Source organism: Myotis lucifugus, unplaced genomic scaffold (assembly GCF_000147115.1).
Source record: "Myotis lucifugus unplaced genomic scaffold, Myoluc2.0 scaffold_28, whole genome shotgun sequence".
NCBI lineage: Eukaryota > Metazoa > Chordata > Mammalia > Chiroptera > Vespertilionidae > Myotis > Myotis lucifugus.
The window spans coordinates 4,588,329-4,610,029 of NW_005871076.1; the positions used below are offsets into that span (position 1 = coordinate 4,588,329).

The following is a 21,701-nucleotide window of genomic DNA, read 5'->3' on the forward strand; positions in this document are numbered from 1 at the left end:
CAAAGAAAAGAAACAAAATATCAGTACATCATGAGGTTCAATTGTAAGCGATATTTCCATAGTCATAATTATATAAACACTATTAAAACAGAATTTTATATAATATTGCTATGAGAGAGGAATGGGTAGAAAAAATGTGCAAGTATGTGTGTGTGTGCACATGCCCCTAAAGAAAAGTAAATGGATAATATCTAAAATTTGAATGAAAGCATTTTATAAGCATATTATTTAGAAATATGGAAGTAAATATCATGGAAACAGTAAAATGCTTCAAAAGGTGTTACATCTGTACAGACTTGAGTAATATTGACAAGTTTGTAGCACCATATAACAAATGTCTACAGCATAAAATGTCTAAACAATTATTAGAATTACCCTTTTAATATATATTTTATATGTTATATGCATATATACTAGTATAATAAAAAGTCTAAAGTAAGGTGAGAAGAGGGTAAAAGTATGAGGTTTGACTTGCTCATTTTAAAGCAGGCAGTTAAATTATGTTAATATATTAATATTGTTTTTAACCTTATAGGGATTATTTAATCAAGCTCAAGCAAGTTCTATAGTTTCATATAATGAGTTCTACAGTCTCATTATATGCAAATAAAATCTGATAGTTTTCATTATAGAGCTAGCCATGCATTATAGGTCCAGTTTACAATATTGTTTCCATCTATTAACTTATATTAAATCATAGAAATATTTTTAGAATGATATTGACTTAATATTAATAACTGCTTTTGAGTGCTGGCATAATGATGTTAATTTGCTTTCTTCTTTCTTATTGAATATATTTGAATCATGTGTATATTAAAAGAATGAGAATCATTTACATACTCAAAACCATTTATTATAAAAAGGTAATCATAAGTCTACCAATATTTTTCTACTTTTTTCTATTTAACAGGAATTGAATCATTTAAAATTATAGCAGGTGGTCTAACTACATGCTCTCAATTTTGAAAGAAAATACTCAACTTAGAAAACATCCAGCTAAAATATTAGTTCATTTGAAAATCTACGGCAGTGTTTTTGAAACAACATTACAGGAATCAAATAATTTACAAGGTCACAGTAATTTTTGCATAAATGAAAATTATTTTTAAAACTAAAAGCCATCATTTACATTAGTTAGACTCATGCTGATGATAATCATTAAACACAAGTCTCTTAATCATAACAATATATCAGTGAACAAGCTAAAATATCAGGAATCTGAAAACATTTGTAACTTCCAAAAATCTTACCCCAAAATCCCGAGAAACACCAGTGCTCTGCTATTGTAGGATCATGCAAAATGTGAGGGAGAAAACCTGACAAAACAACAAAAACACCTAGAGATTCAGAATATGAAATACTTCAACAGGTTGCAATAACTATAAAAATGGCAATAATTATGAATGTGTGAATATGTACGCTCTTCTGTGAATGCAAGGGTTGGGAAATACCCGAATGTATATTATCATTTATCAGGTCTTTTCAAGATGAGATTCCTGATTGAACTCAAAATTATTTGTAAAGTTAGAGTTTTCCTCGGTGTCCCTACCAGCCCCTTCACCCATAAACTTGCCGACAGTTGGTTTGAGGAACATGAACTCGCTGGTTCCTAAGCTTCTGTTCAGACACACCTCATACTGGTCCCCATGCCACTGACACCCAAAAGGGAAATCCAGGCTATACTTAGAGTTAGGATTTTTGTCCATGACGCTCTCAAACTCTGTACCTGGAGCAACTAAAGATCTTACAAAAGACACTGCATCATGATGAGATTCCTAATTGAATCCGAAGTTATTCTGGAATGTGGCATTTCCCTCTATTTCTTCATTAGCGCCTTGGGGTAGGAGGTTGGGGATAATCGGTTTCAAGAATTTGAACTCATTTGATCCGGAGCCTCCTGTGAGACACACCTCATACTGGTAGCTCTGGGACAAGGTCCCTGTACCGCTGACGTCCACCAGGTGGCCCGGAAGGTGGCCCTCAGGCACCGAACAGCCACCCACCCAGGCGGCCCTGCTCCGCCTGCACAGCCGCACCGCGATGAACGCCAGCACCGAGAACAGGAACAGCGACGACACCGACGCCAACGCGATGACCAGGTACACGGTCAGCGGGTCGGCCTGCGCCTGGTCGGCCGCCGCTTCGGGCAGCGGCAGGTAGGGCTGCGAGAAGCCATCCACCAGCAGCACGTGCAGCGTGACGCTGGCAGACAGCGCGGGCTCGCCATTGTCCTTGACCAGCACCAGCAGCCTGTGCTTGGCCGCGTCGCGCTCGCTCAGCAGCCGCGCCGTGCGCACCTCGCCATTGTGCGCCCACACGCCGAACAGCCCGGGCTCCGTGGCCTTGAGCAGCTGGAACGACAGCCAGGCGTTCTGGCCCGAGTCTGCGTCCACCGCCACCACCTTGCTCACCAGGTAGCCCGGCTCGGCCGCCCTGGGCACCAGCTCGGTGCAGGGCGCAGAGCCGTTCTGCAGCGGGTACAGCACGAAGGGCGCGTTGTCGTTGGCGTCCAGCACCTGCACGCGCACCAGCGCCTGGCTGCTCAGCGCGGGGGACCCGCGGTCCGTGGCGCCCACGCGGAACTCGAACGCCTGCAGCGCCTCGAAGTCCAGCGCCCTCAGGGCGAACAGGTGGCCGTTGTCCGCGTTGATGGACACCAGCGAGGCCAGGGGCAGCTGCGGGTCGTGGGGCGGCAGCAGCGAGTAGGTGAGCTGGGCGTTGGCGCCCGCGTCTCTGTCTGTGGCGCTGACGCTGCCGATGTGCAGGGCGGGGCTGTTGTTCTCGCGGAGGAACAGGGTGTAGGAGGTTTGGGTGAAGGCGGGGGCGTTGTCGTTGACGTCGGAGACCAGCAGGGTGATGTTGTGCTGGGTTTTCAGCCTGGGGGTCCCCATGTCGGTGACGGTGATGGTGATGTTGTACTCGGCCTGATTCTCTCTGTCCAGCGCTCCTTCTGTTACCAAGGTGTAGAAATTTTCTACAGTAAGTTTCAGTAGGAAGGGGAGATGGTCTTGGATGACACAAGTCATTTTGCCATTGTCTCCAGAGTCTGGATCTGAAATTCCAAAAACAGCTACCACAGCGTCTGGGGTGTTTTCTGGGATGTCACGGATGAGTAATGACATGGTCAGTTCCGGGGCGTTGTCATTTATATCCATCACTTCTATGGCTACGGTGCATTTCCCAGAAAGGCCTCCACCGTCTGAAGCCTCAATTTCCATACGGTAAGACCGAATTTCCTCAAAATCCAGCATTCTTTTTAACCGAAGTTCTCCCGTGACTGCGTTTATTTCAAACACCTGAATGGCATGATTTGATGATTGGAAAAACGAGTAGGAGAGCTCGCCATGGGTCCCAGCATCTAAATCTCTAGCGGAGACGGTGATGACAAGGGAGCCTACAGGGCTGTTCTCTGAGACCTGCACCTCATAGAGCAGCTGAGCAAACTCAGGGGCGTTGTCATTTATGTCCAGGACCGCAACGACAACCTGGGAAGTCCCAGTCCTGGGCGGCGACCCACCGTCCAGCGCCGTGAGGGTTAACCTGAGCTCTGACTGCTCTTCACGGTCCAGTGTTTTGTCCAGCACCAGCTCGGGGTATCTCCTGCCATCGCTGTGACTGCGAGTGAAAAGGTGGAAATGAGGGTTGGTGCTAATGGTGTAGTTCTGAACTGTGTTGCTGCCCACGTCTAAATCCTGAGCTGTTTTCAAAGGAATTGCAGTCCCAGGATGGCTGCTTTCCGGGATTTTCAGGAGGATTTCCTGTTCCAAGAATTCTGGGGCATGGTCATTTACATCTCGGAGCTGGAGTTCCCCTTGAATAAACTGCAGCGGGTTTTTCAGTAACACCTGGAAATGCAGTATACACGGGTCCGTGTCACCACACAACTCTTCCCGGTCCAATTTTTCTTTGAGGAGCAAATACCCACTCTTCTGCTCGAGCTGCAAATGCTGTCTGTTCCCTTTGGATAGAATCCGGGCGCCACGCGCGGCCAGCTCCCCTAAGCCCAGACCCAGATCTTTGGCGAGGTTGGCCACAAAAGAGCCGCTCTCCCTCTCTTCTAGAACGGAATAGTTAATGGTCGCACCGCCCGCCTCCCACAATAGTAATAGAATAATAATGGCGGTCACTTGCCTTTTCCGGGGCGCTTTGGGGAGCGGCGTCTCCATCCTTCCTCCTTGTCCAAACGATCCAGTATTAAATCACAAAATGATTGCTTTGCAGCCAACTCTGCTATCTTAGTTCAATAATCTTGAGTCAGTTCCTAACATTGACTGACGTGGGGATGGGGATAGCGGCCTCTCTGAAACCCTCTAGCCCCGGTGGTGTAAAATGCTTCCTTTGCAAGCTGTCGGAGGCGGCTTTACGGCTTTACGTAGACTTGGAATCGTGGAGAGGTTTTTACTCTCTTGTCCTGCAGCGCCACCCAGCGTTCTGTTTTACAACTTCAGGTAGTTTTCATTTCAAAGCACAAAGTAAGAGCAAAAAAAACGCGCTGAATGCCTTTTTGGGTACTCCTTTCCCCCTCACCTATTATGCAGTGTTGTTCAGGTAGCTAGCAGTAGTTGTGAGAGCAAAGTAATACCTATTTATCTATATTCATCTTCTTTATAAAGGTACAATTTCATTATTCAAAACTCGGCTGAAGACAAATTCATTGAGTCATTCAATAAGTATTTCACTGTGCAGAAAATTTCCTAGCTTCTGGAGATGAAACGGGAAACACAAAAATTCTTGCTCTTGAGGAGCTTACAATCTATTATCAAAATACTCATTTGTTCTATTGTGTTAGAAGTTATGAATTTTTAAATCCAAACAAATGGGAATGTACCTGTATCTCCTGGGGGGAGGGGAGATGTTGTATTGTCAGTCTTTGAGCTACATAGCCTTTGAGAATTTTTTTTTCCTTCATAAACTCCTTGTGTGCACAGCCTGTAACGTTCAGAGAAAATGCCCATTTATTTTATTAGAAGTCACTATAAGCTATGAGTTCAGGCAATGTCTTTGGAAGAACATGAAGAAGGCATAAAGTCAATGGAGTCTAAGATATACTTTCCAGGGAAGGGGTTTGACCTGTCAGCTTTGATGAGAGTCCATCCCCTGGGACAATAGAGATAGGGCTATTGAAAAACACCACTGCATCAACTAAAGCCTTGGGAGTTGGAGTGAGAATGTCAGAATAAGCAGTTTCCCCCAAGGAAGAATGCTACTCCAAGGAGAAGGTAAACATATGGGAATACAAAACAGTAAGTGTTCCCTACACTCATTGAACCAATTGGTGATCATCCATGACATAAGAGCCATGGCAGTTCACTTCTTTGGATACAAAACACAGACAAACATAATTTAGTTACGCCCACTTCCATTTTAATTAAGATAAAAATAAAATATTCTGCCCAGCTGGTGTGGCTCAGTGGTTGAGTGTAGACCTATGAACCAGGGGGTCATAGTTCAATTCCTGTCAGAGCACATGCCCAGGGTTTCAGGCTCTGTTTTTGGGCTTGATCCCAAGTGTGGGGCATGCAGGAGACAGCTGATCAATGATTCTCTCTCATCATTGTGGTTTCTGTCTCTCACTCCCTCTTCCTTCCTCTCTGAAATCAATAAAATATTTTTAAAAAATAAAATTTTCACTCACTTGTCACTTTAGTGTAAATTGCCTAACTTTGATGGAAAATTGAAAAGAGGAATTTTTTCATAAAACATAACCAACACAAATAAGACCAAATATAGTTAAACTATTAAAGTAAATGGTTTTATGGTTAATAAATATAAATAATGCATATGCAGAACAGGAAGGGAAAAACTGACATTCTCCAATAAACGGGCACTAATAACTTATGTAGTTCTCAGCAGATATTACATATATAGAAGTTTAAGAAACTAGGAGGAGCAGTTTGAAAAATATGATTTGGATTTTACTAAACAATATAATACCTATATATATGTTTCAAATAGTTGGATAAAGACAAGGAAATAAAATGTACTCTCAAGCATTTTATGTTCTGTAATAGAGTTTTGGGTTAATGGAAGATGTTTTCTAGAGGAAAAGTAAAAGAGTGATATTTAATAATTTCACTTATTGGCAAGGGTACTATAGTGTAGAAAGAATATTAGCATTTCTGTATCCCTTGAAAATTATTTTTTAAATTCACTATAGGAATGTTAACATTCAGAAAATATTTGTTAAGCATTTATAATTGGTCTGGGCGGTGTTTTAAAAAGATCATCCTATTCTTACATGAAGCTCACAAACTGTAATTAAATGTGATGACAGTTTTGTAAAGTCTATATTCACAGAAAATATGTATTGGCTATTATGGTTACTGAAATATACATAAATATGACTGGCTATCTTATTATTTAGCCCTCTTTAGTGTATATCTTTATTTCATCACACTATAGGTGTTACCCCTAAATCAGACTTAAACTGGCAGATTAAATAATAACAATCATTTAAAAATTTTCTCTACATAGCAATAGTGATACCGCTGTCACCAATAGTTAGAAATAGAATCACACTTAAGGACGTTGGAATATAATTTTTGTAAAAAGAGATAGATGATTAAATTTCAAAAATTTTAAATTATGCAAGTAAAAATTTACTTTTTATTCAGATTGTCAAATGTAGTAAAGTATAATTTCAAAACTACTAAGCGTAATGTAGGAAAAATGCTGTGTATATGCAATATCTAAATTTCTTTTAATTTTACCATAAGGAACAGTAGTAAAGTAATAAAAAAAAAAGGGGGGGGACCATCAATAACATGTAACTTTAAGTTAAAAAGAGATTTTCAAACTTATTAAGTAGGGTTTAGCAGAATCATACAATACTTAACTGAATGGGAAGCTATTCCGAAAAGTAGGGTTTTCCTTCATTTCCTTCCCAAGTTTCTTGAGGAGGGAAGTTGGGGAGAATCGGCTTCAGGAACTTGAACTCGCTGGCCCCTGTGCCTCCCATCAGACACACCTCATACTGGTAGCTCTGGGACAGGGTTCCTGTGCCGCTGACGTCCACCAGGTGGCCCGGAAAGTGGCCCTCAGGCACCGAACAGCCACCCACCCAGGCGGCCCTGCTCCGCCTGCACAGCCGCACCGCGATGAACGCCAGCACCGAGAACAGGAACAGCGACGACACCGACGCCAACGCGATGACCAGGTACACGGTCAGCGGGTCGGCCTGCGCCTGGTCGGCCGCCGCTTCGGGCAGCGGCAGGTAGGGCTGCGAGAAGCCATCCACCAGCAGCACGTGCAGCGTGACGCTGGCAGACAGCGCGGGCTCGCCATTGTCCTTGACCAGCACCACCAGCCTGTGCTTGGCCGCGTCGCGCTCGCTCAGCAGCCGCGCCGTGCGCACCTCGCCATTGTGCGCCCACACGCCGAACAGCCCGGGCTCCGTGGCCTTGAGCAGCTGGAACGACAGCCAGGCGTTCTGGCCCGAGTCTGCGTCCACCGCCACCACCTTGCTCACCAGGTAGCCCGGCTCGGCCGCCCTGGGCACCAGCTCGGTGCAGGGCGCGGAGCCGTTCTGCAGCGGGTACAGCACGAAGGGCGCGTTGTCGTTGGCGTCCAGCACCTGCACGCGCACCAGCGCCTGGCTGCTCAGCGCGGGGGACCCGCGGTCCGTGGCGCCCACGCGGAACTCGAACGCCTGCAGCGCCTCGAAGTCCAGCGCCCTCAGGGCGAACAGGTGGCCGTTGTCCGCGTTGATGGACACCAGCGAGGCCAGGGGCAGCTGCGGGTCGCGGGGCGGCAGCAGCGAGTAGGTGAGCTGGGCGTTGGCGCCCGCGTCTCTGTCTGTGGCGCTGACGCTGCCGATGTGCAGGGCGGGGCTGTTGTTCTCGCGGAGGAACAGGGTGTAGGAGGTTTGGGTGAAGGCGGGGGCGTTGTCGTTGACGTCGGAGACCAGCAGGGTGATGTTGTGCTGGGTTTTCAGCCTGGGGGTCCCCATGTCGGTGACGGTGATGGTGATGTTGTACTCGGCCTGATTCTCTCTGTCCAGCGCTCCTTCTGTTACCAAGGTGTAGAAATTCTCCGCCGACGGTCTTAGAAGAAAGGGGAGATTATCATCTATAGAACAAATAACCTGTTGATTATGTCCAGAATCTGCATCTGATACACTGAAAACTGCCACTATGGTCTCTGGCAGGTTTTCAGGGATGGCGCTGCTGAGCGACGACATGGCCAATTCAGGGGCATTGTCATTCACGTCCAGAACCTTGATGACTATGGAACATTTTCCTGATAGTCCCCCGCCATCTGTGGCCTCAACATCCACGTGATGAGATTGAAATTCTTCAAAATCCAATGTCTTTCTCAGTCGAATTTCGCCTGTGATTGCGTTTATTTCGAAGGGCTGGTCAACGTCGTCGGTTTGAAGTAGGGCATAAGATACCTCTCCCAAGGATCCTGCATCTAAATCTCTCGCTGAGACGGTGATAACCAGAGAGCCCAGGGAGCTGTTTTCAGGGACTTGCGCCTCATAGAGTTCCTGAGCGAACTCTGGGGCGTTGTCATTGCTGTCCAAGACCCAGATCTGAATCTCTATGGTCCCTGACCGGGGCGGAGACCCCCCATCCAGCGCGGTGAGGGTTAGCCTGAGCTCAGGCTGCTCCTCGCGGTCCAGCGCTTTGTCCAGCACCAGCTCCGGGAACTTCCTGCCGTCGCTGCGATTGCGGGTGAGAACGCGGAAGTGAGAATTGGAGCTGATTGTGTAGCTCTGAAGGCTGTTGCTACCCACGTCTAAATCCTGTGCCATTTTCAAAGGAAATATCTTTCCAGGCGCAGTGATTTCTGATATTTTTAGGACCATATCTCTGGCCGGGAACTCCGGGGCGTGGTCATTTATATCTCCCACTTGCAAGGCAGCCTGGAAAAACTGCAGGGGATTTTCCAGTAACACCTGGAAGGGTAGCAAACACGGCTCAGTGGCGCCGCACAGCTCCTCCCGGTCCAGTTTCTCATTTAGCAGCAAATCATAGGTCTGTGGGTCAAGTTGCAAATGCTGTCTGTTCCCCTTGAAAACAACCCGTGCTCCCCGCGCAGCCAGCTCTCCCGTCCTGAGTCCCAGGTCCTTGGTCAAGTTGGCCACAAATGTGCCACTCTCTGTCTCCTCCAATACAGAATATTGTATGGATTCTGAACCCGCCTCCCACAAAAGCATCAATATAATGAAGGTTACCACTTGCCTTTCCTTGCGATGTCCTTTTGTCTGTGCCATTTCTATTGTTATTCCGGATTTCAGAGGAAAAGTCTTTTTTCACTCCCAATCACCACATCCACCGTCGACCCTCCAAAATGTCTTTGCTAAAGAGTTTCAAATTCGTTCTTTTAACTTCTCTGGCGATGACTGCCTTCCGGAACACGTCTATTTTGGCTTTAGCTTAAATGTGTCCAGTATTTTTTCTTGGGTTTCTCCGTGAAATGGCGTCCACCGGATCTGCAGAGCTTAGATTTAGTCTCTTAGCCTGTACTGCCACCACGCGTTCAAATTAATAACTTCATGCGGTGCTTGCCTCTCAACACAATTTCCAAAATCTGAGCATTATAAAGACTTTTAGGTCGAGTGGATGTTTCTCAAACAGGAGTGTGTGAACCACTCGCATAAAGAATTACCTGGGAGTCTTAGGATCCCCCCGCGAGTTAATTCTGGGCTCCTCTCGGAATCTTGAATCAAATTCTCTGTTGGTGCTCATGGAAATCTGCACTTCAGTTTTTCTTAAGTGATTTTCATGCACACTACGGAATTGAGAATTACTCCCTCCGGAAATGTAAATTTTTTGTAATCAACTTTTATTCTTTAGCAGTGCATTTTATCTCTGATGAACAATGTAATTTGTGAACACAAGAAATACACTGTGCAATGGTCCCAACAAACACATCAGCAAGCCATACAAAAGTGAAAAGTTGGTTAACAACACTGATGGTAAAATAAGCAATCATTTCTCTAAATTACATGACTTACAACGTGACACAAACAACAGACTTACTTTGTTTTGTGGTTACACCTGCCCAATAAAGGGAACAATCAGACTAGTGGGAGGAAAACTGAGGCCAAGGAATACTTACCGTGGAAATATCTTATCAATTAAATGATTTCAAAGAGGAACTAGGAGCTATCAAGTATTTGTCATAAGTAAGCATTTTAGGATTCCACTTTATTTTTGGAATATATTACCCTGTTGTAAGAACATAATGCAATGCAGAAAAAAAATATTCAAGACTCACTTCTACCATCCTCTCACAACAAAAATAATACTAGATCCTTTAATTATAGATGAACTAAGGTAGTGTGAAAGGTAAATAATAATTGAGTGGAAACCATGGAAATCAATGATAATTCACCCTGGCTATATCCATTCATATCTCACCAGTTTAGGAAAATGTATCTCTAAATATCCTAAAAATGCATTAAATGTGACCGGTCAGTGCATATATAAGAACACAAATACACCAAATATAATTCATTTCAGATGGATTTCATATTTATTGAGAGGTGAAATCAATTGTCCAGCAAAATCCACTTTAGGTGAGAGCCAAAATGATGGGAGATTTTAAATGAGGATATTTTTCAAAATATTTCACCTCTAGGTAAAATAAATAAAGCTAAATAAAATCTAGACTCTGTGCAGATTAAATAACTTTGTAGTTGAAAAGCATCTGTTTCTACCTAGAAGGATAAAATAGGATCACTGTGATCAGCATCCATGGTTCACTTGGTAAATGTTACTGAGAATAGACTTCCCTGCGGATATCAATAGAAAATAAACTGATGAAGTAAGCCAACAACTGTAAACAATCATAAACTTCCATCTACATATCACCCAGCTTCACAACATGCTGTCTTTTTCATTTATACATATCCCTCCACTCTTAGCCTCCCACTCAATGTTTACTTTTGCATAGTTCTTTTCTTAAGGTGATATTCACACAAATTGAAATGCACTAATCTTAATGGTAGCATTTTAACAAATGGATCCATCCATACAACCCACACCTCTTTCAAGATATAGAACACTTTCAGCATTCATTGGGAATAATCTTAAACATATTTCCCAGCTTACTTTTAATAAATAGGTGGCAAAACTTGGTCTCTTCTGGATACAAGATGGAAGACAAACAATGTAAAAAAGCACCATGCCCCATGCTTTTTATGCTCACATATGCTAATGTGAAGTGACAAATAGTTTCAAGATTAATTCAGCTGGATTATTACCAGTGCGTTGAATAGTACTTTAACCGATGAAACATTGTAAAATATATTAAACATAATTTTATTCAGTTAGCTTATAGTTATTACATAACTAATCAAGTTGATTTCCATTTTTATGCTAGATGTACTTGCTTTCCTTTCATTCTATCAAACATTTAAAAACTCTTCAAGTTAGTTAAAGTGAAAGATAAAGGCTAACTTTCAAGGATGAATTGAATCTCTTTAAAATATTTTTTAATTTAGTTATATGCAGGAAAAACAATAATTCATAGAAAATATAGAAATATTTTCTTAAAGAAACCTTTCAATGGGAGACATGCTGCAGAAAGTTTTGAATATAGGAAGGATTTGATGCTAAACACATCTGAAGTCTGAAATGGTTGGGAAGGAAGACTTTTGTCAGTTTTGCTAGACGTTTGTCAATTTTGTTGATTTTTTCAAAGAACCAGCTTTTTATTTCATTGATGTTCTCCATTATTATTTTTGAATGTCATTGATTTCTTCTATTATTTTCATTATTTCCTTCCTGCTGCTTCTGTTGGTTTGCTTTCCTCTTCCTTTTCTATATTCTTGAAGTGAGAACTTACATGATTGATTTGAGACTTCTCCTCTTTTCAAATATATGCATTTAGTACTATAAATTTCCCTCTCTGCATTGCTTTAGCTGTGTCTTGTAAATTTTGATACGTTGTCTTTTCATTTCCAATTCAGTTCAAAGTATTTTATTTCACTGGAGACTTTGTTTTGATCCATGGGTTAGTTAGAAGTGTGTTGTTTAGTTTCCAAGTATTTGAAATTTTTCCTATTATTTTGTTTGTTATTGATTTTTAGTTTGATGCCATTATGGTTGGATAACACACACTGTATGATTTCAATTATTTAAAATTGGTTTAAGTTTGTGTTATGGCCTTGTTTATATGTTCTATCTTGTATATATTATGTGAGCATTTGAAAAGAATGTGTATTTTGGCATTTGATACATGTTCTAGAAATATAGATTAGATCCTGTGTTGTTGAGTTCTTCTATATCCTTTCTGATTTTTCTGTCTAGTTCTATCATTTGTTGAGAGAGAGTATTGAAGTCTCCAACTTTAATTGTTGATCTGTCCAATTCTCCTTTAAGTTCTATCAGTTTTAGCTTCACATATTTTGCAACTCTGTTGTTCGGTGTATGCATATTAAGAATTGTTATGTCTCCTTCTTTTATCATTATATAATGTTCCACTCTGTGTCTGGTCACTTTCCTTGCTCTGACATCTACTTTGTGACATTAATATGGCCACTCTTTCATAATTTTTTATATTTGTGGAATATATTTTCCACCTTATTACTTTCAATCTGCCTATAATATAGGCAGTGGTCGGCAAACTCATTAGTCAACAGAGCCAAATATCAACAGTACAATGATTGAAATTTCTGTTGAGAGCCAAACTTTTTAAACTTAAACTATATAGGTAGGTACATTGTTATTAACTTAATTAGTGTACTCCTAAGGCTTAGGAAGAGCCACACTCAAGGGGCCAAAAAGCCCCATGTGGCTCTCAAGCTGCAGTTTGCTGACCATGGGCCTATATCATTATATTTGAAGTGAAGTTTCCTGTAGGCAGCATATAGTTGATCATTTTTTAAAACCCATGTTGTCCATCTTTTTTTTTTATTTTTTTATTTTTTATTTTTTCATCTTTTTGTTTTAATTGGTGTGTTCAAACCATGCACCTTTAATGTAACTACTGATGTTAGAGATTAAGTTTGCCATTTTATTCGTTGTTTTCTATTTCTCTCTGGGTTTTTTGTTTGTTTGTTTCTCTGTTTTCTTTTTTCCTGATTGATTTCTTATGGGTTATTAGAATAATTTTTAGAATTCTATTTTGATTTCTCTATAGTGGTTTTCAGTGTTTCACTTTGTGTAGTTTTTATAGTGGTTACTCCATACATAACGCATCACAGTTTACTGGTGTTGTCATTTTACCAGTTCATGAGAAGGTTGGAAAATTTATTTTCCTTTACAACTTTTATAATATATAAGTAAATATTTCTTCTACCTACATTTAGAACTATATCAGACAGTGTTATAATTTTGAATTCAACCATCAAACATAATTTAGAAAAACCAAGAGGAAAAGGAAAGCCTATTACATTTACCCATATTTTTGTTTACTATGTTTTTAATTTTTTCCTGATGTTTTATTTTATTTTAAATATATTTTATTAGAGAGAGAGGAATAAAGAAGGAGAGAGAAACATTGGTTGCCTCCCATACGTACCCTGGACAGAACCCGCAACCCAGGTATGCACAGGATGCACCAGGGTGCACAGGATGAAACTTAACCAACTGAGCCTCTCTAGCTGAGCTAATGTTCCATGTAAAATGGATTTCTCTTTGGAGAACTTCCTTTATCCATTCTTTTATGGTAGGTCTACAGGCAACATTTTCTCTTCATGAAAGATGTTTTCACTGGATATAGGCTCCTGGGTTAACAGTTATTTTTTTCAGCACTTTAAAAGTATTATGTCATTTCCCTCTGACCTCCATGGCTTCTAATGAGAAATTTACTGTCATTCAAATTATTAGTGTCCTATGGGTAATGTGTCAGTTTTCTTTATCATTGCTTTCAAGATTTTTCCTTCTCTTTAGTTTTCAGAAATTTAACAATGATGTCTTTTGGTGTGGATTTTTATGGTTTATCTTGTTTTGAATTTCTTAGGCTTCTTGAATCTTTGGGTCTGTGTCTTTTGCCCAATTTAAGAAGTTTTCTCCTTTCCTTCTGGGATTCCAATGACAAAATGTTAGATCTTTTGTTATTGTCCCATAGGTCCCTGAGGCTCTGTTATCTTTTTATGGTCCATTTTTTCTCTACTGTTCAGATTGGGTAATTTTTATTTTTCTGTCTTCTAGTTCACTGATTTTTGTTTGTCCATTCTATTCTATTATTGAACTCACCAACTGAGTTTTTCATTTCATTGTATTTTTAATTTGTAAAATATCCATTGGCATTTCTTTATATCTTTTATTTCTTTGCTGCACTTTACATCTCTTTGCTGAAACTCTCAATTTTTCATGTTGCAAGCATATTTGTAATTGCATGAAGCATATTTTGAAGTCCATCTAAAAATCTTTGTAGATAATTCTAACACTCTGCCTCCTTGGTGCTGGCATCTATTAACTATTTCATTCACTTTTATATCTTTCCAGTTCTTGATATGACCCAGATAGTACCTTCCTAGATGTGCATTTACCCCAAAATAACTCTTGCCCAAGTGCATGAGATATATTCCATAATGCTTATAGCAGCATTCTTCATGGTAACAAAACTCTTAGAGAAACCCCAAAGTAGGTCAACAGTAAAATGAATGTAAAGGTAACTGTGGGTACAGTGGAATACTATAGAGCACTCTAATGAATGGACTACATTAACATGGATGAATTCAAACCTAGTGATAAAAATAAGTAAGCCCACAGATGATCCATTCTACATTAATCTACTTATATAAATTGCAAAAACAGACAAAGCTAAACAATAAAACACTAAAGGATATATGCATATCTGCTGCAACTGTAAAAAAATAACAAATAATTAATTAAAGATTCAGGATAAGTGTTGATTTTCATGAGGATAAAAGATTTAATGATGGAGCACACAGGGATTTCCAATGTCTTTGCATTGTTCTCATTCTTTTTTTAAAAAATATATTTTATTGATTTTTTACAGAGAGGAAGGGAGAGGGATAGAGAGTTAGAAACATCGATCAGCTGCCTCCTGCACACTCACCACCGGGGACGTGCCCACAACCAAGGTACATGCCCTTGACCGGAATCAAACCCGGGACCCTTCAGTCCGCAGCCCGACGCTCTATCCACTGAGCCAAACCGGTCAGGCTGCATTGTTCTCATTCTTAAACTGGGTGATAGGTACATGGGTGAACATTTTATTATTTTTATTTTAAATCGCACATATACACTCTGTACACTTTTTGAATGTTTAATAGATTAAAACCAGAGAAAGCAAAAACAAAAAAGCAATGTATCTGGAGTCAGGATGCCTGGTTTAAAATCCTGATTCCACCACTTACTAAAGTAATCTGGGCAGTTTGCTTTAACTCTTTTTTAAAAAATATGTATTTTATTGATTTTTTTTTTTTACAGAGAGGAAGGGAAAGAGATAGAGAGTTAAAAACATTGATGAGAGAGAAACATCGATCAGCTGCCTCCTGCATGTGCCCACAACCAAGGTACATGCCTTGACTGGCATCGAACCTGAGACCCTTCAGTCTACAGGCCAATGCTCTATCCACTGAGCCAAACTGGTTGGGGCTACTTTAACTCTTTATGTCCTAGTTTGTCCATCTCTAAAATAGGGATGTCAATTGTACCATTATTTTGAGGATTAAGCGAGATATGTGTAAATAATTTAGAAAACAGCCAAGTATATAGACAGTGTATAACAATGATAATTCATTATATATAACGTAATTTTTAATAATTATTATTTCCCCTCATTACCTACTTTTAAAAACTGTAAGGCTCATTTCTAAAGAAATAAAAGGAGTTTTCTGGAGAGCACTAAGATATTTAGTGAATCTTGGAATCCCTGCATAAAATCTTTTGTCATTTGAAGGGCCAAGTGCTGAAAAGCTCCCTGCCTATCTATTATAATGCACCCTAAAGTAAAATCTGTTATTTTATAAACCTGGCCCTGAACTCATTCACACAGAACACCTTGTCACAGCTTCCACTCAGACAGAAACTTGGGTGCAAACTGCCCTATCCTACGAAAGCAGAAAAGACATAGAACAGCAACCTTGACTATATAGAAGTAAAGATCCATTTGAAAGAGGTTTGAAAGTGTAAGTGAGAAACAGTTAACAGAAACAACAATAATTCTATTATTTTCTCTCATACAGCAAATTAGAAGAAACTATTGCTAGTGGAATAAGAAATGGAGGTTTCAGTTTGTGCAGAGAAGTAAGGGAAAATAGTGATATAGCTATGTGAAGGATGGATGAGAGAAGTTTAAGTGTTCTAGGTACTAAACAATAATAGCAGGAAATTTGCCGTAGACCAATTCCAGCATGTCATAATTTCAAGAGTTTCATCAAAAGGTTGATGAGACTTGGGGACTCAACAGGGTTGAGTCACACATGTAGTCACCTGTTGGAAATGGCTAAAGGCATTTCCCCAAACCTGAATAGGAAACTGATTGTGGCTGCCAGACAGTTAAAGGGCATCTTAATCTACATGTTATTGCCTCCTACTGGCCAAACACCTGAACAGCCGTAGGCTATTCCCCCATTCTGACAATGGACTCTGTACCCTTTGAAACCTTACCCATTGAAGTGTATTATCTCCACCATGCCTTAGGACAAATTATGTTAATAAAAGCAAGGGTCCTAGACAAGGAGGGAGTCTTCAGTTCCTTTAGCTGAAGGTCCTCTGACCCCCAATGCCTTTCAAAATTATAACTCGTCTCCGGACTCTTTATTAGTCTCTGGATTTCTATGTCATCTGCGCACAGCCATTTCCAGATTCCTGAACCCTTCTTGATGCTGGGACATGAACCCCAGCAGAAATTAATTGTTTAATATTTATGAAAAGGTTACAGCCATATTCTTTAGTGATAAGAAAGTCAATATAAAAAGAGCTAGCAAATAAAAGGTTTAAAATGGGATAAAAAGAAAAAGACAATACTAGGTGTTGATAAAAATGTAGAGGACCTGGTACATCCAAACACTGCTGTTAACAGTGTAAACTGAACAGCACATTGGAAAACTATTTGGAAATATCTACTAAAAGTGAACATCTACTTACTAAATGAGTGGCAATTTTACCCCTATGTATATAACCAACAGAATGCACATATATATTTGCCAAAAGATATGTAAAAGAATGTTCAGAACAGTATTATTCAAACAGCCAAACCTTGAACCAATCCAAATATCTACATACAGTAGAATGAGTAATAAGTCATAAAATATTCATACACTGGGTTACTATACAGAAATGAGAATAAAAAACTAAAATTAAAAGCAATATCATGAATAAATGTCATAAACATAATATTGAGTGAAAGAAGCAAAACACAAAAGAGAATATACTCTAATATTTCATTAAAAAATTATAAACAGGCAAAACTAAACTACACGCTCATTGGAAGTCAGGATATATGTTATACTTGAACTGGTAGTAATCTTAAGGGATCATTTGTGTGGCATCTGGGATGCTAATAATGTTTCATTTCTTCATCAAGATGCGGATACTAAGTATGTTCACTACCTGAAAATACATTGAGCTGAAATTAAGGATTTGCTCATTTTTCTGTGTGTACATTACAATTCCATAAAAATTTTTGTTTAAAAAATGTTTGTCAGTGAGGTAAGAGCCAGAAAGGAAGAGTATATAGAAAATTGTTGCTTTCATCATGTTTTCTCACATATTTATCAAATACATATTTTCCTTTCAAAATAAAATTCAAAAAACATGTAAAAACACTTTTTTAATTTTTGCTATTAAGCATCAAATATACTTAGAGTTTGGTGAAACAATGGACTGAATACAATTAATATTTCATTTTATTAAGACAGTTAATCGCAACAAATGCCAGGAAGAGGAACAAACATTACAGAAAAATCACCAGCATGTGGGTGGGGATTTGAAATGGCATTATGCAAATGCAAGGGTCTAGATTTGAGTTTTCCAAAATTGGAAAGATAAAGTCCAATGGACAAACATGCTACAAAAGGGAAACCCAGGCTAGACTCCAAGGTGGGATTTTTGTCCATGACGCTCTCAAACTCTGTATCTGGAGAAATTAAAGATGTTACAAAAGACACTGCATGTTGATGAGATTCCTAAATGAATCCGAAGTTGTTTCCGAAGGTAGTGTTTCCCTCTATTTCTTTGATAGCGCCTTGGGGCGGAAGGTTGGGGATAATTGGCTTCAAGAATTTGAACTCATTTGATCCGGAGCCTCCAGTCAGACACACCTCATACTGGTAGCTCTGGGACAGGGTCCCTGTGCCGCTGACGTCCACCAGGTGGCCCGGAAAGTGGCCCTCAGGCACCGAACAGCCACCCGCCCACGCGGCCCTGCTCCGCCTGCACAGCCGCACCGCGATGAACGCCAGCACCGAGAACAGGAACAGCGACGACACCGACGCCAACGCGATGACCAGGTACACGGTCAGCGGGTCGGCCTGCGCCTGGTCGGCCGCCACTTCCGGCAGCGGCAGGTAGGGCTGCGAGAAGCCATCCACCAGCAGCACGTGCAGCGTGACGCTGGCAGACAGCGCGGGCTCGCCATTGTCCTTGACCAGCACCAGCAGCCTGTGCTTGGCCGCGTCGCGCTCGCTCAGCAGCCGCGCCGTGCGCACCTCGCCATTGTGCGCCCACACGCCGAACAGCCCGGGCTCCGTGGCCTTGAGCAGCTGGAACGACAGCCAGGCGTTCTGGCCCGAGTCTGCGTCCACCGCCACCACCTTGCTCACCAGGTAGCCCGGCTCGGCCGCCCTGGGCACCAGCTCGGTGCAGGGCGCGGAGCCGTTCTGCAGCGGGTACAGCACGAAGGGCGCGTTGTCGTTGGCGTCCAGCACCTGCACGCGCACCAGCGCCTGGCTGCTCAGCGCGGGCGACCCGCGGTCCGTGGCGCCCACGCGGAACTCGAACGCCTGCAGCGCCTCGAAGTCCAGCGCCCTCAGGGCGAACAGGTGGCCGTTGTCCGCGTTGATGGACACCAGCGAGGCCAGGGGCAGCTGCGGGTCGTGGGGCGGCAGCAGCGAGTAGGTGAGCTGGGCGTTGGCGCCCGCGTCTCTGTCTGTGGCGCTGACGCTGCCGATGTGCAGGGCGGGGCTGTTGTTCTCGCGGAGGAACAGGGTGTAGGAGGTTTGGGTGAAGGCGGGGGCGTTGTCGTTGACGTCGGAGACCAGCAGGGTGATGTTGTGCTGGGTTTTCAGCCTGGGGGTCCCCAAGTCGGTGACGGTGATGGTGACGTTATATTCGGCTCTGCTCTCCCTGTCCAGTGGCCTCTCTGTCACTAGGGTGTAGAAGTTCTTGAATGTGGGTTTCAAGAGAAAAGGAATATCGTCCTGGATGGAACAAACCATCCTGCCATTGTCCCCGGAATCTGGATCAGAAACACTGAAAACAGCAACTACCGTCTCTGGGGAGTTTTCTGGGGTCGAGCTGGCGACTTTCGACAGCGTCAGTTCCGGGGCGTTGTCATTCACATCCAGCACCTGGATAGCTACAGAGCATTTCCCTGAAAGGCCTCCACCGTCTGTGGCTGCAATTTCCACGTTATAATATTGAGTTGTCTCGAAATCCAATGCCCTTTTCAGACGAATTTCTCCTGTTATTTCATCTATTACAAATGGTTGAGTAACTTCATCGCCTTGAAATACACTGTAAGCTACATTCCCATACGTTCCGGCATCTAAATCTCGGGCGGCGACAGTAACCACTAAGGAGTTTAGGGGGCTGTTTTCCAGGACCTGTGCCTCATACAGAGACTGTAGAAACTCGGGGGCGTTGTCATTGACGTCCAGGACTTCGATGCGGAGGGCAGTGGTCCCTGACCTGGGCGGAGCCCCACCATCCAGCGCGGTGAGGGTTAAACTGAGCTCGGGCTGCTCCTCCCGGTCCAGCGCTTTGTCTAGCACCAGCTCGGGGTATTTTCTGCCATCTCCGCGATGATGAGTGACAACATGAAAATGGGGGTTGGGGCTGATTGAGTAGTTCTGAACAGTGTTGCTACCTATGTCCAAGTCCTGAGCTGTTTTCAAAGGAAACACAGTGCCTGGCTGGACGTTCTCTGGGATTTTTAGGAGCATTTCCCTGTCTAGGAACTCCGGGGAATGGTCATTTATATCCGTGAGCTGCAGATCAGCTTGAAAAAACTGCACTGGCTTTTCCAGTAACAGTTGGAATTGCAGTATACAGGGATCTGTAGCCCCGCACAGCACCTCCCGGTCTAGTTTTTCATATAGAAGCAAATCCCCTGTCTTTATATCTAGCTGAAAGGGCTGTTTGTTTCCTCTGTAATGGATTCGCGCGCCCCGAGTGGCCAGTTCCCCCACCCTGAGCCCCAGGTCTTTTGCCAGGTTGCCCACAAAGGAGCCACTTTCCGTCTCTTCTGGCATGGAGTACCTAATTGCTTCCGAGCCAGCCTCCCACAAACACAACAATATAACAAGAAAGACAACTTGCCTTTTCTGTGGCGTTTCTGCCAGCGTGGTCTCCATTGTTCAGACCCAGTTCAAGAAGGTGCAGTTTCTTCAACTCGGTGCAATCAATCCAGAGGGCTTCGTTAAATAACCTCGAATTAGATCTTTCTGGCTGAGTCGCACTCGAACGATGCCCTCTCTGAAGATCTCTGCCCCCTAGACCTGAACTGAAATGCTGCCTTCTTTTAGGAAGCAGTCAACCTTCTGATTTCCCAGCTTAATGGCGTCCGGGGTCCACAAAGCTCTTCATTCGAACTCTTAGCCTGCAGCGCCACCAGGCGTCCTTACTTACTATTACAAATAGTATTTGCTATTCATTCCAATTTATAACTCTGGTGTGTATCAGTATCTTTTTAAGTCCCAGAAACCTCCAGTTCTTAGTTATTGGAAGCTCTAAATAAACATTTACTGCACTAACTTTAAGTGAAAGAATACTTTTCAGAATAAACTGAAATGATATATGAGCTTTCTTCAAGAAAGTACCTTTTGAGTACGTGAAGAAACTTTTTTGAGTTTTCTGTTTTAGTATATTTAAGAATTAAGTGATAATGAATGCTTACAAAGTCTACAATTTTACAAAAATTATTTTTTAAATTTATTGATTTTAGAGAGGGGGAGGGAAGGAGGCACACAGAGAGAAAAACAGATGTGTTGTTCCATTTACTTATGCATTCATTGATTGCTTCTTGTATGTGCGCTGGCAGGAGGTGGAACCCACAACCTTGGTGTAAGGGGAGGACACTGTAACCAACTGAGCTTCCTGGCCAGAGCCTACAAAAATTACTTTTATCTTTAAATAAAGCATACATCAGGAAAGGGTACAAATCATAAGTGTACAATTCAAGGAATTTTCACGAAGTGAATGCACTCCTATAAGCAGAACCAAATTAAAACTCAAATGTTATCAATACCCTGCAAGCCTCCTTCTGTCTTTGGCCACTATCTCCCCCCCACCAAAGGTAAGCACTCTCCTAACTTCTATTATTTTGTATTTTTGAACATTTATACAAATGGAGTTACAGAGTATTTGCTCTTTTGTGTTTTCCTTCTTTCACTCAACATTATGTTTGTAAAATGTATCTGTTGTATATTGTTCTGATTTATTCTCATTGCTTTATAACATTCTATTGTATGACTATACCATGATTTGCTTATTCATTCTTCAGTTGATGGACATTGGGGTTTTCCGGTTTGGGGATATTTTTAGTATTGCTGCTATAAACATTCTTGTACACATCTTTTGGTGTCTATGTGTGCATTTATGTTTAATATATTC

The 21,701-nt window shown here is 42.0% G+C and overlaps 3 protein-coding genes across 3 annotated transcripts; all 3 read right to left on the reverse strand.

Annotated features, from left to right (window-relative positions):
- Window positions 1–913: 913 nt before the first annotated feature.
- Window positions 914–4,490, reverse strand: LOC102418321 (protocadherin beta-17-like). The gene has a single exon (XM_006086463.3). It carries the CDS (start codon window positions 4,164–4,166, stop codon window positions 1,776–1,778), a length of 2,391 nt encoding a protein of 796 aa, XP_006086525.1. The 5' UTR covers window positions 4,167–4,490; the 3' UTR covers window positions 914–1,775.
- Window positions 4,491–6,731: 2,241 nt separating this feature from the next.
- On the reverse strand, window positions 6,732–9,411 carry LOC102417994 (protocadherin beta-6). Its single transcript, XM_023752049.1, has one exon. The coding sequence runs from the start codon at window positions 9,215–9,217 to the stop codon at window positions 6,848–6,850; it is 2,370 nt and encodes a 789-aa protein (XP_023607817.1). The 5' UTR covers window positions 9,218–9,411; the 3' UTR covers window positions 6,732–6,847.
- An 8,347-nt stretch (window positions 9,412–17,758) lies between these two features.
- Window positions 17,759–20,739, reverse strand: LOC102418952 (protocadherin beta-5). Its single transcript, XM_006086464.3, has one exon. The coding sequence runs from the start codon at window positions 20,441–20,443 to the stop codon at window positions 18,056–18,058; it is 2,388 nt and encodes a 795-aa protein (XP_006086526.1). The 5' UTR covers window positions 20,444–20,739; the 3' UTR covers window positions 17,759–18,055.
- Between the last annotated feature and the right edge of the window lie 962 nt (window positions 20,740–21,701).

Excerpts from the sequence above, each read along its gene's own strand:
- LOC102418321 (XM_006086463.3), bottom strand. The coding sequence starts at position 4,166 with ATGGAGACGCCGCTCCCCAAAGCGCCCCGGAAAAGGCAAGTGACCGCC.
- LOC102417994 (XM_023752049.1), bottom strand. The coding sequence starts at position 9,217 with ATGGCACAGACAAAAGGACATCGCAAGGAAAGGCAAGTGGTAACCTTC.
- LOC102418952 (XM_006086464.3), bottom strand. The coding sequence starts at position 20,443 with ATGGAGACCACGCTGGCAGAAACGCCACAGAAAAGGCAAGTTGTCTTT.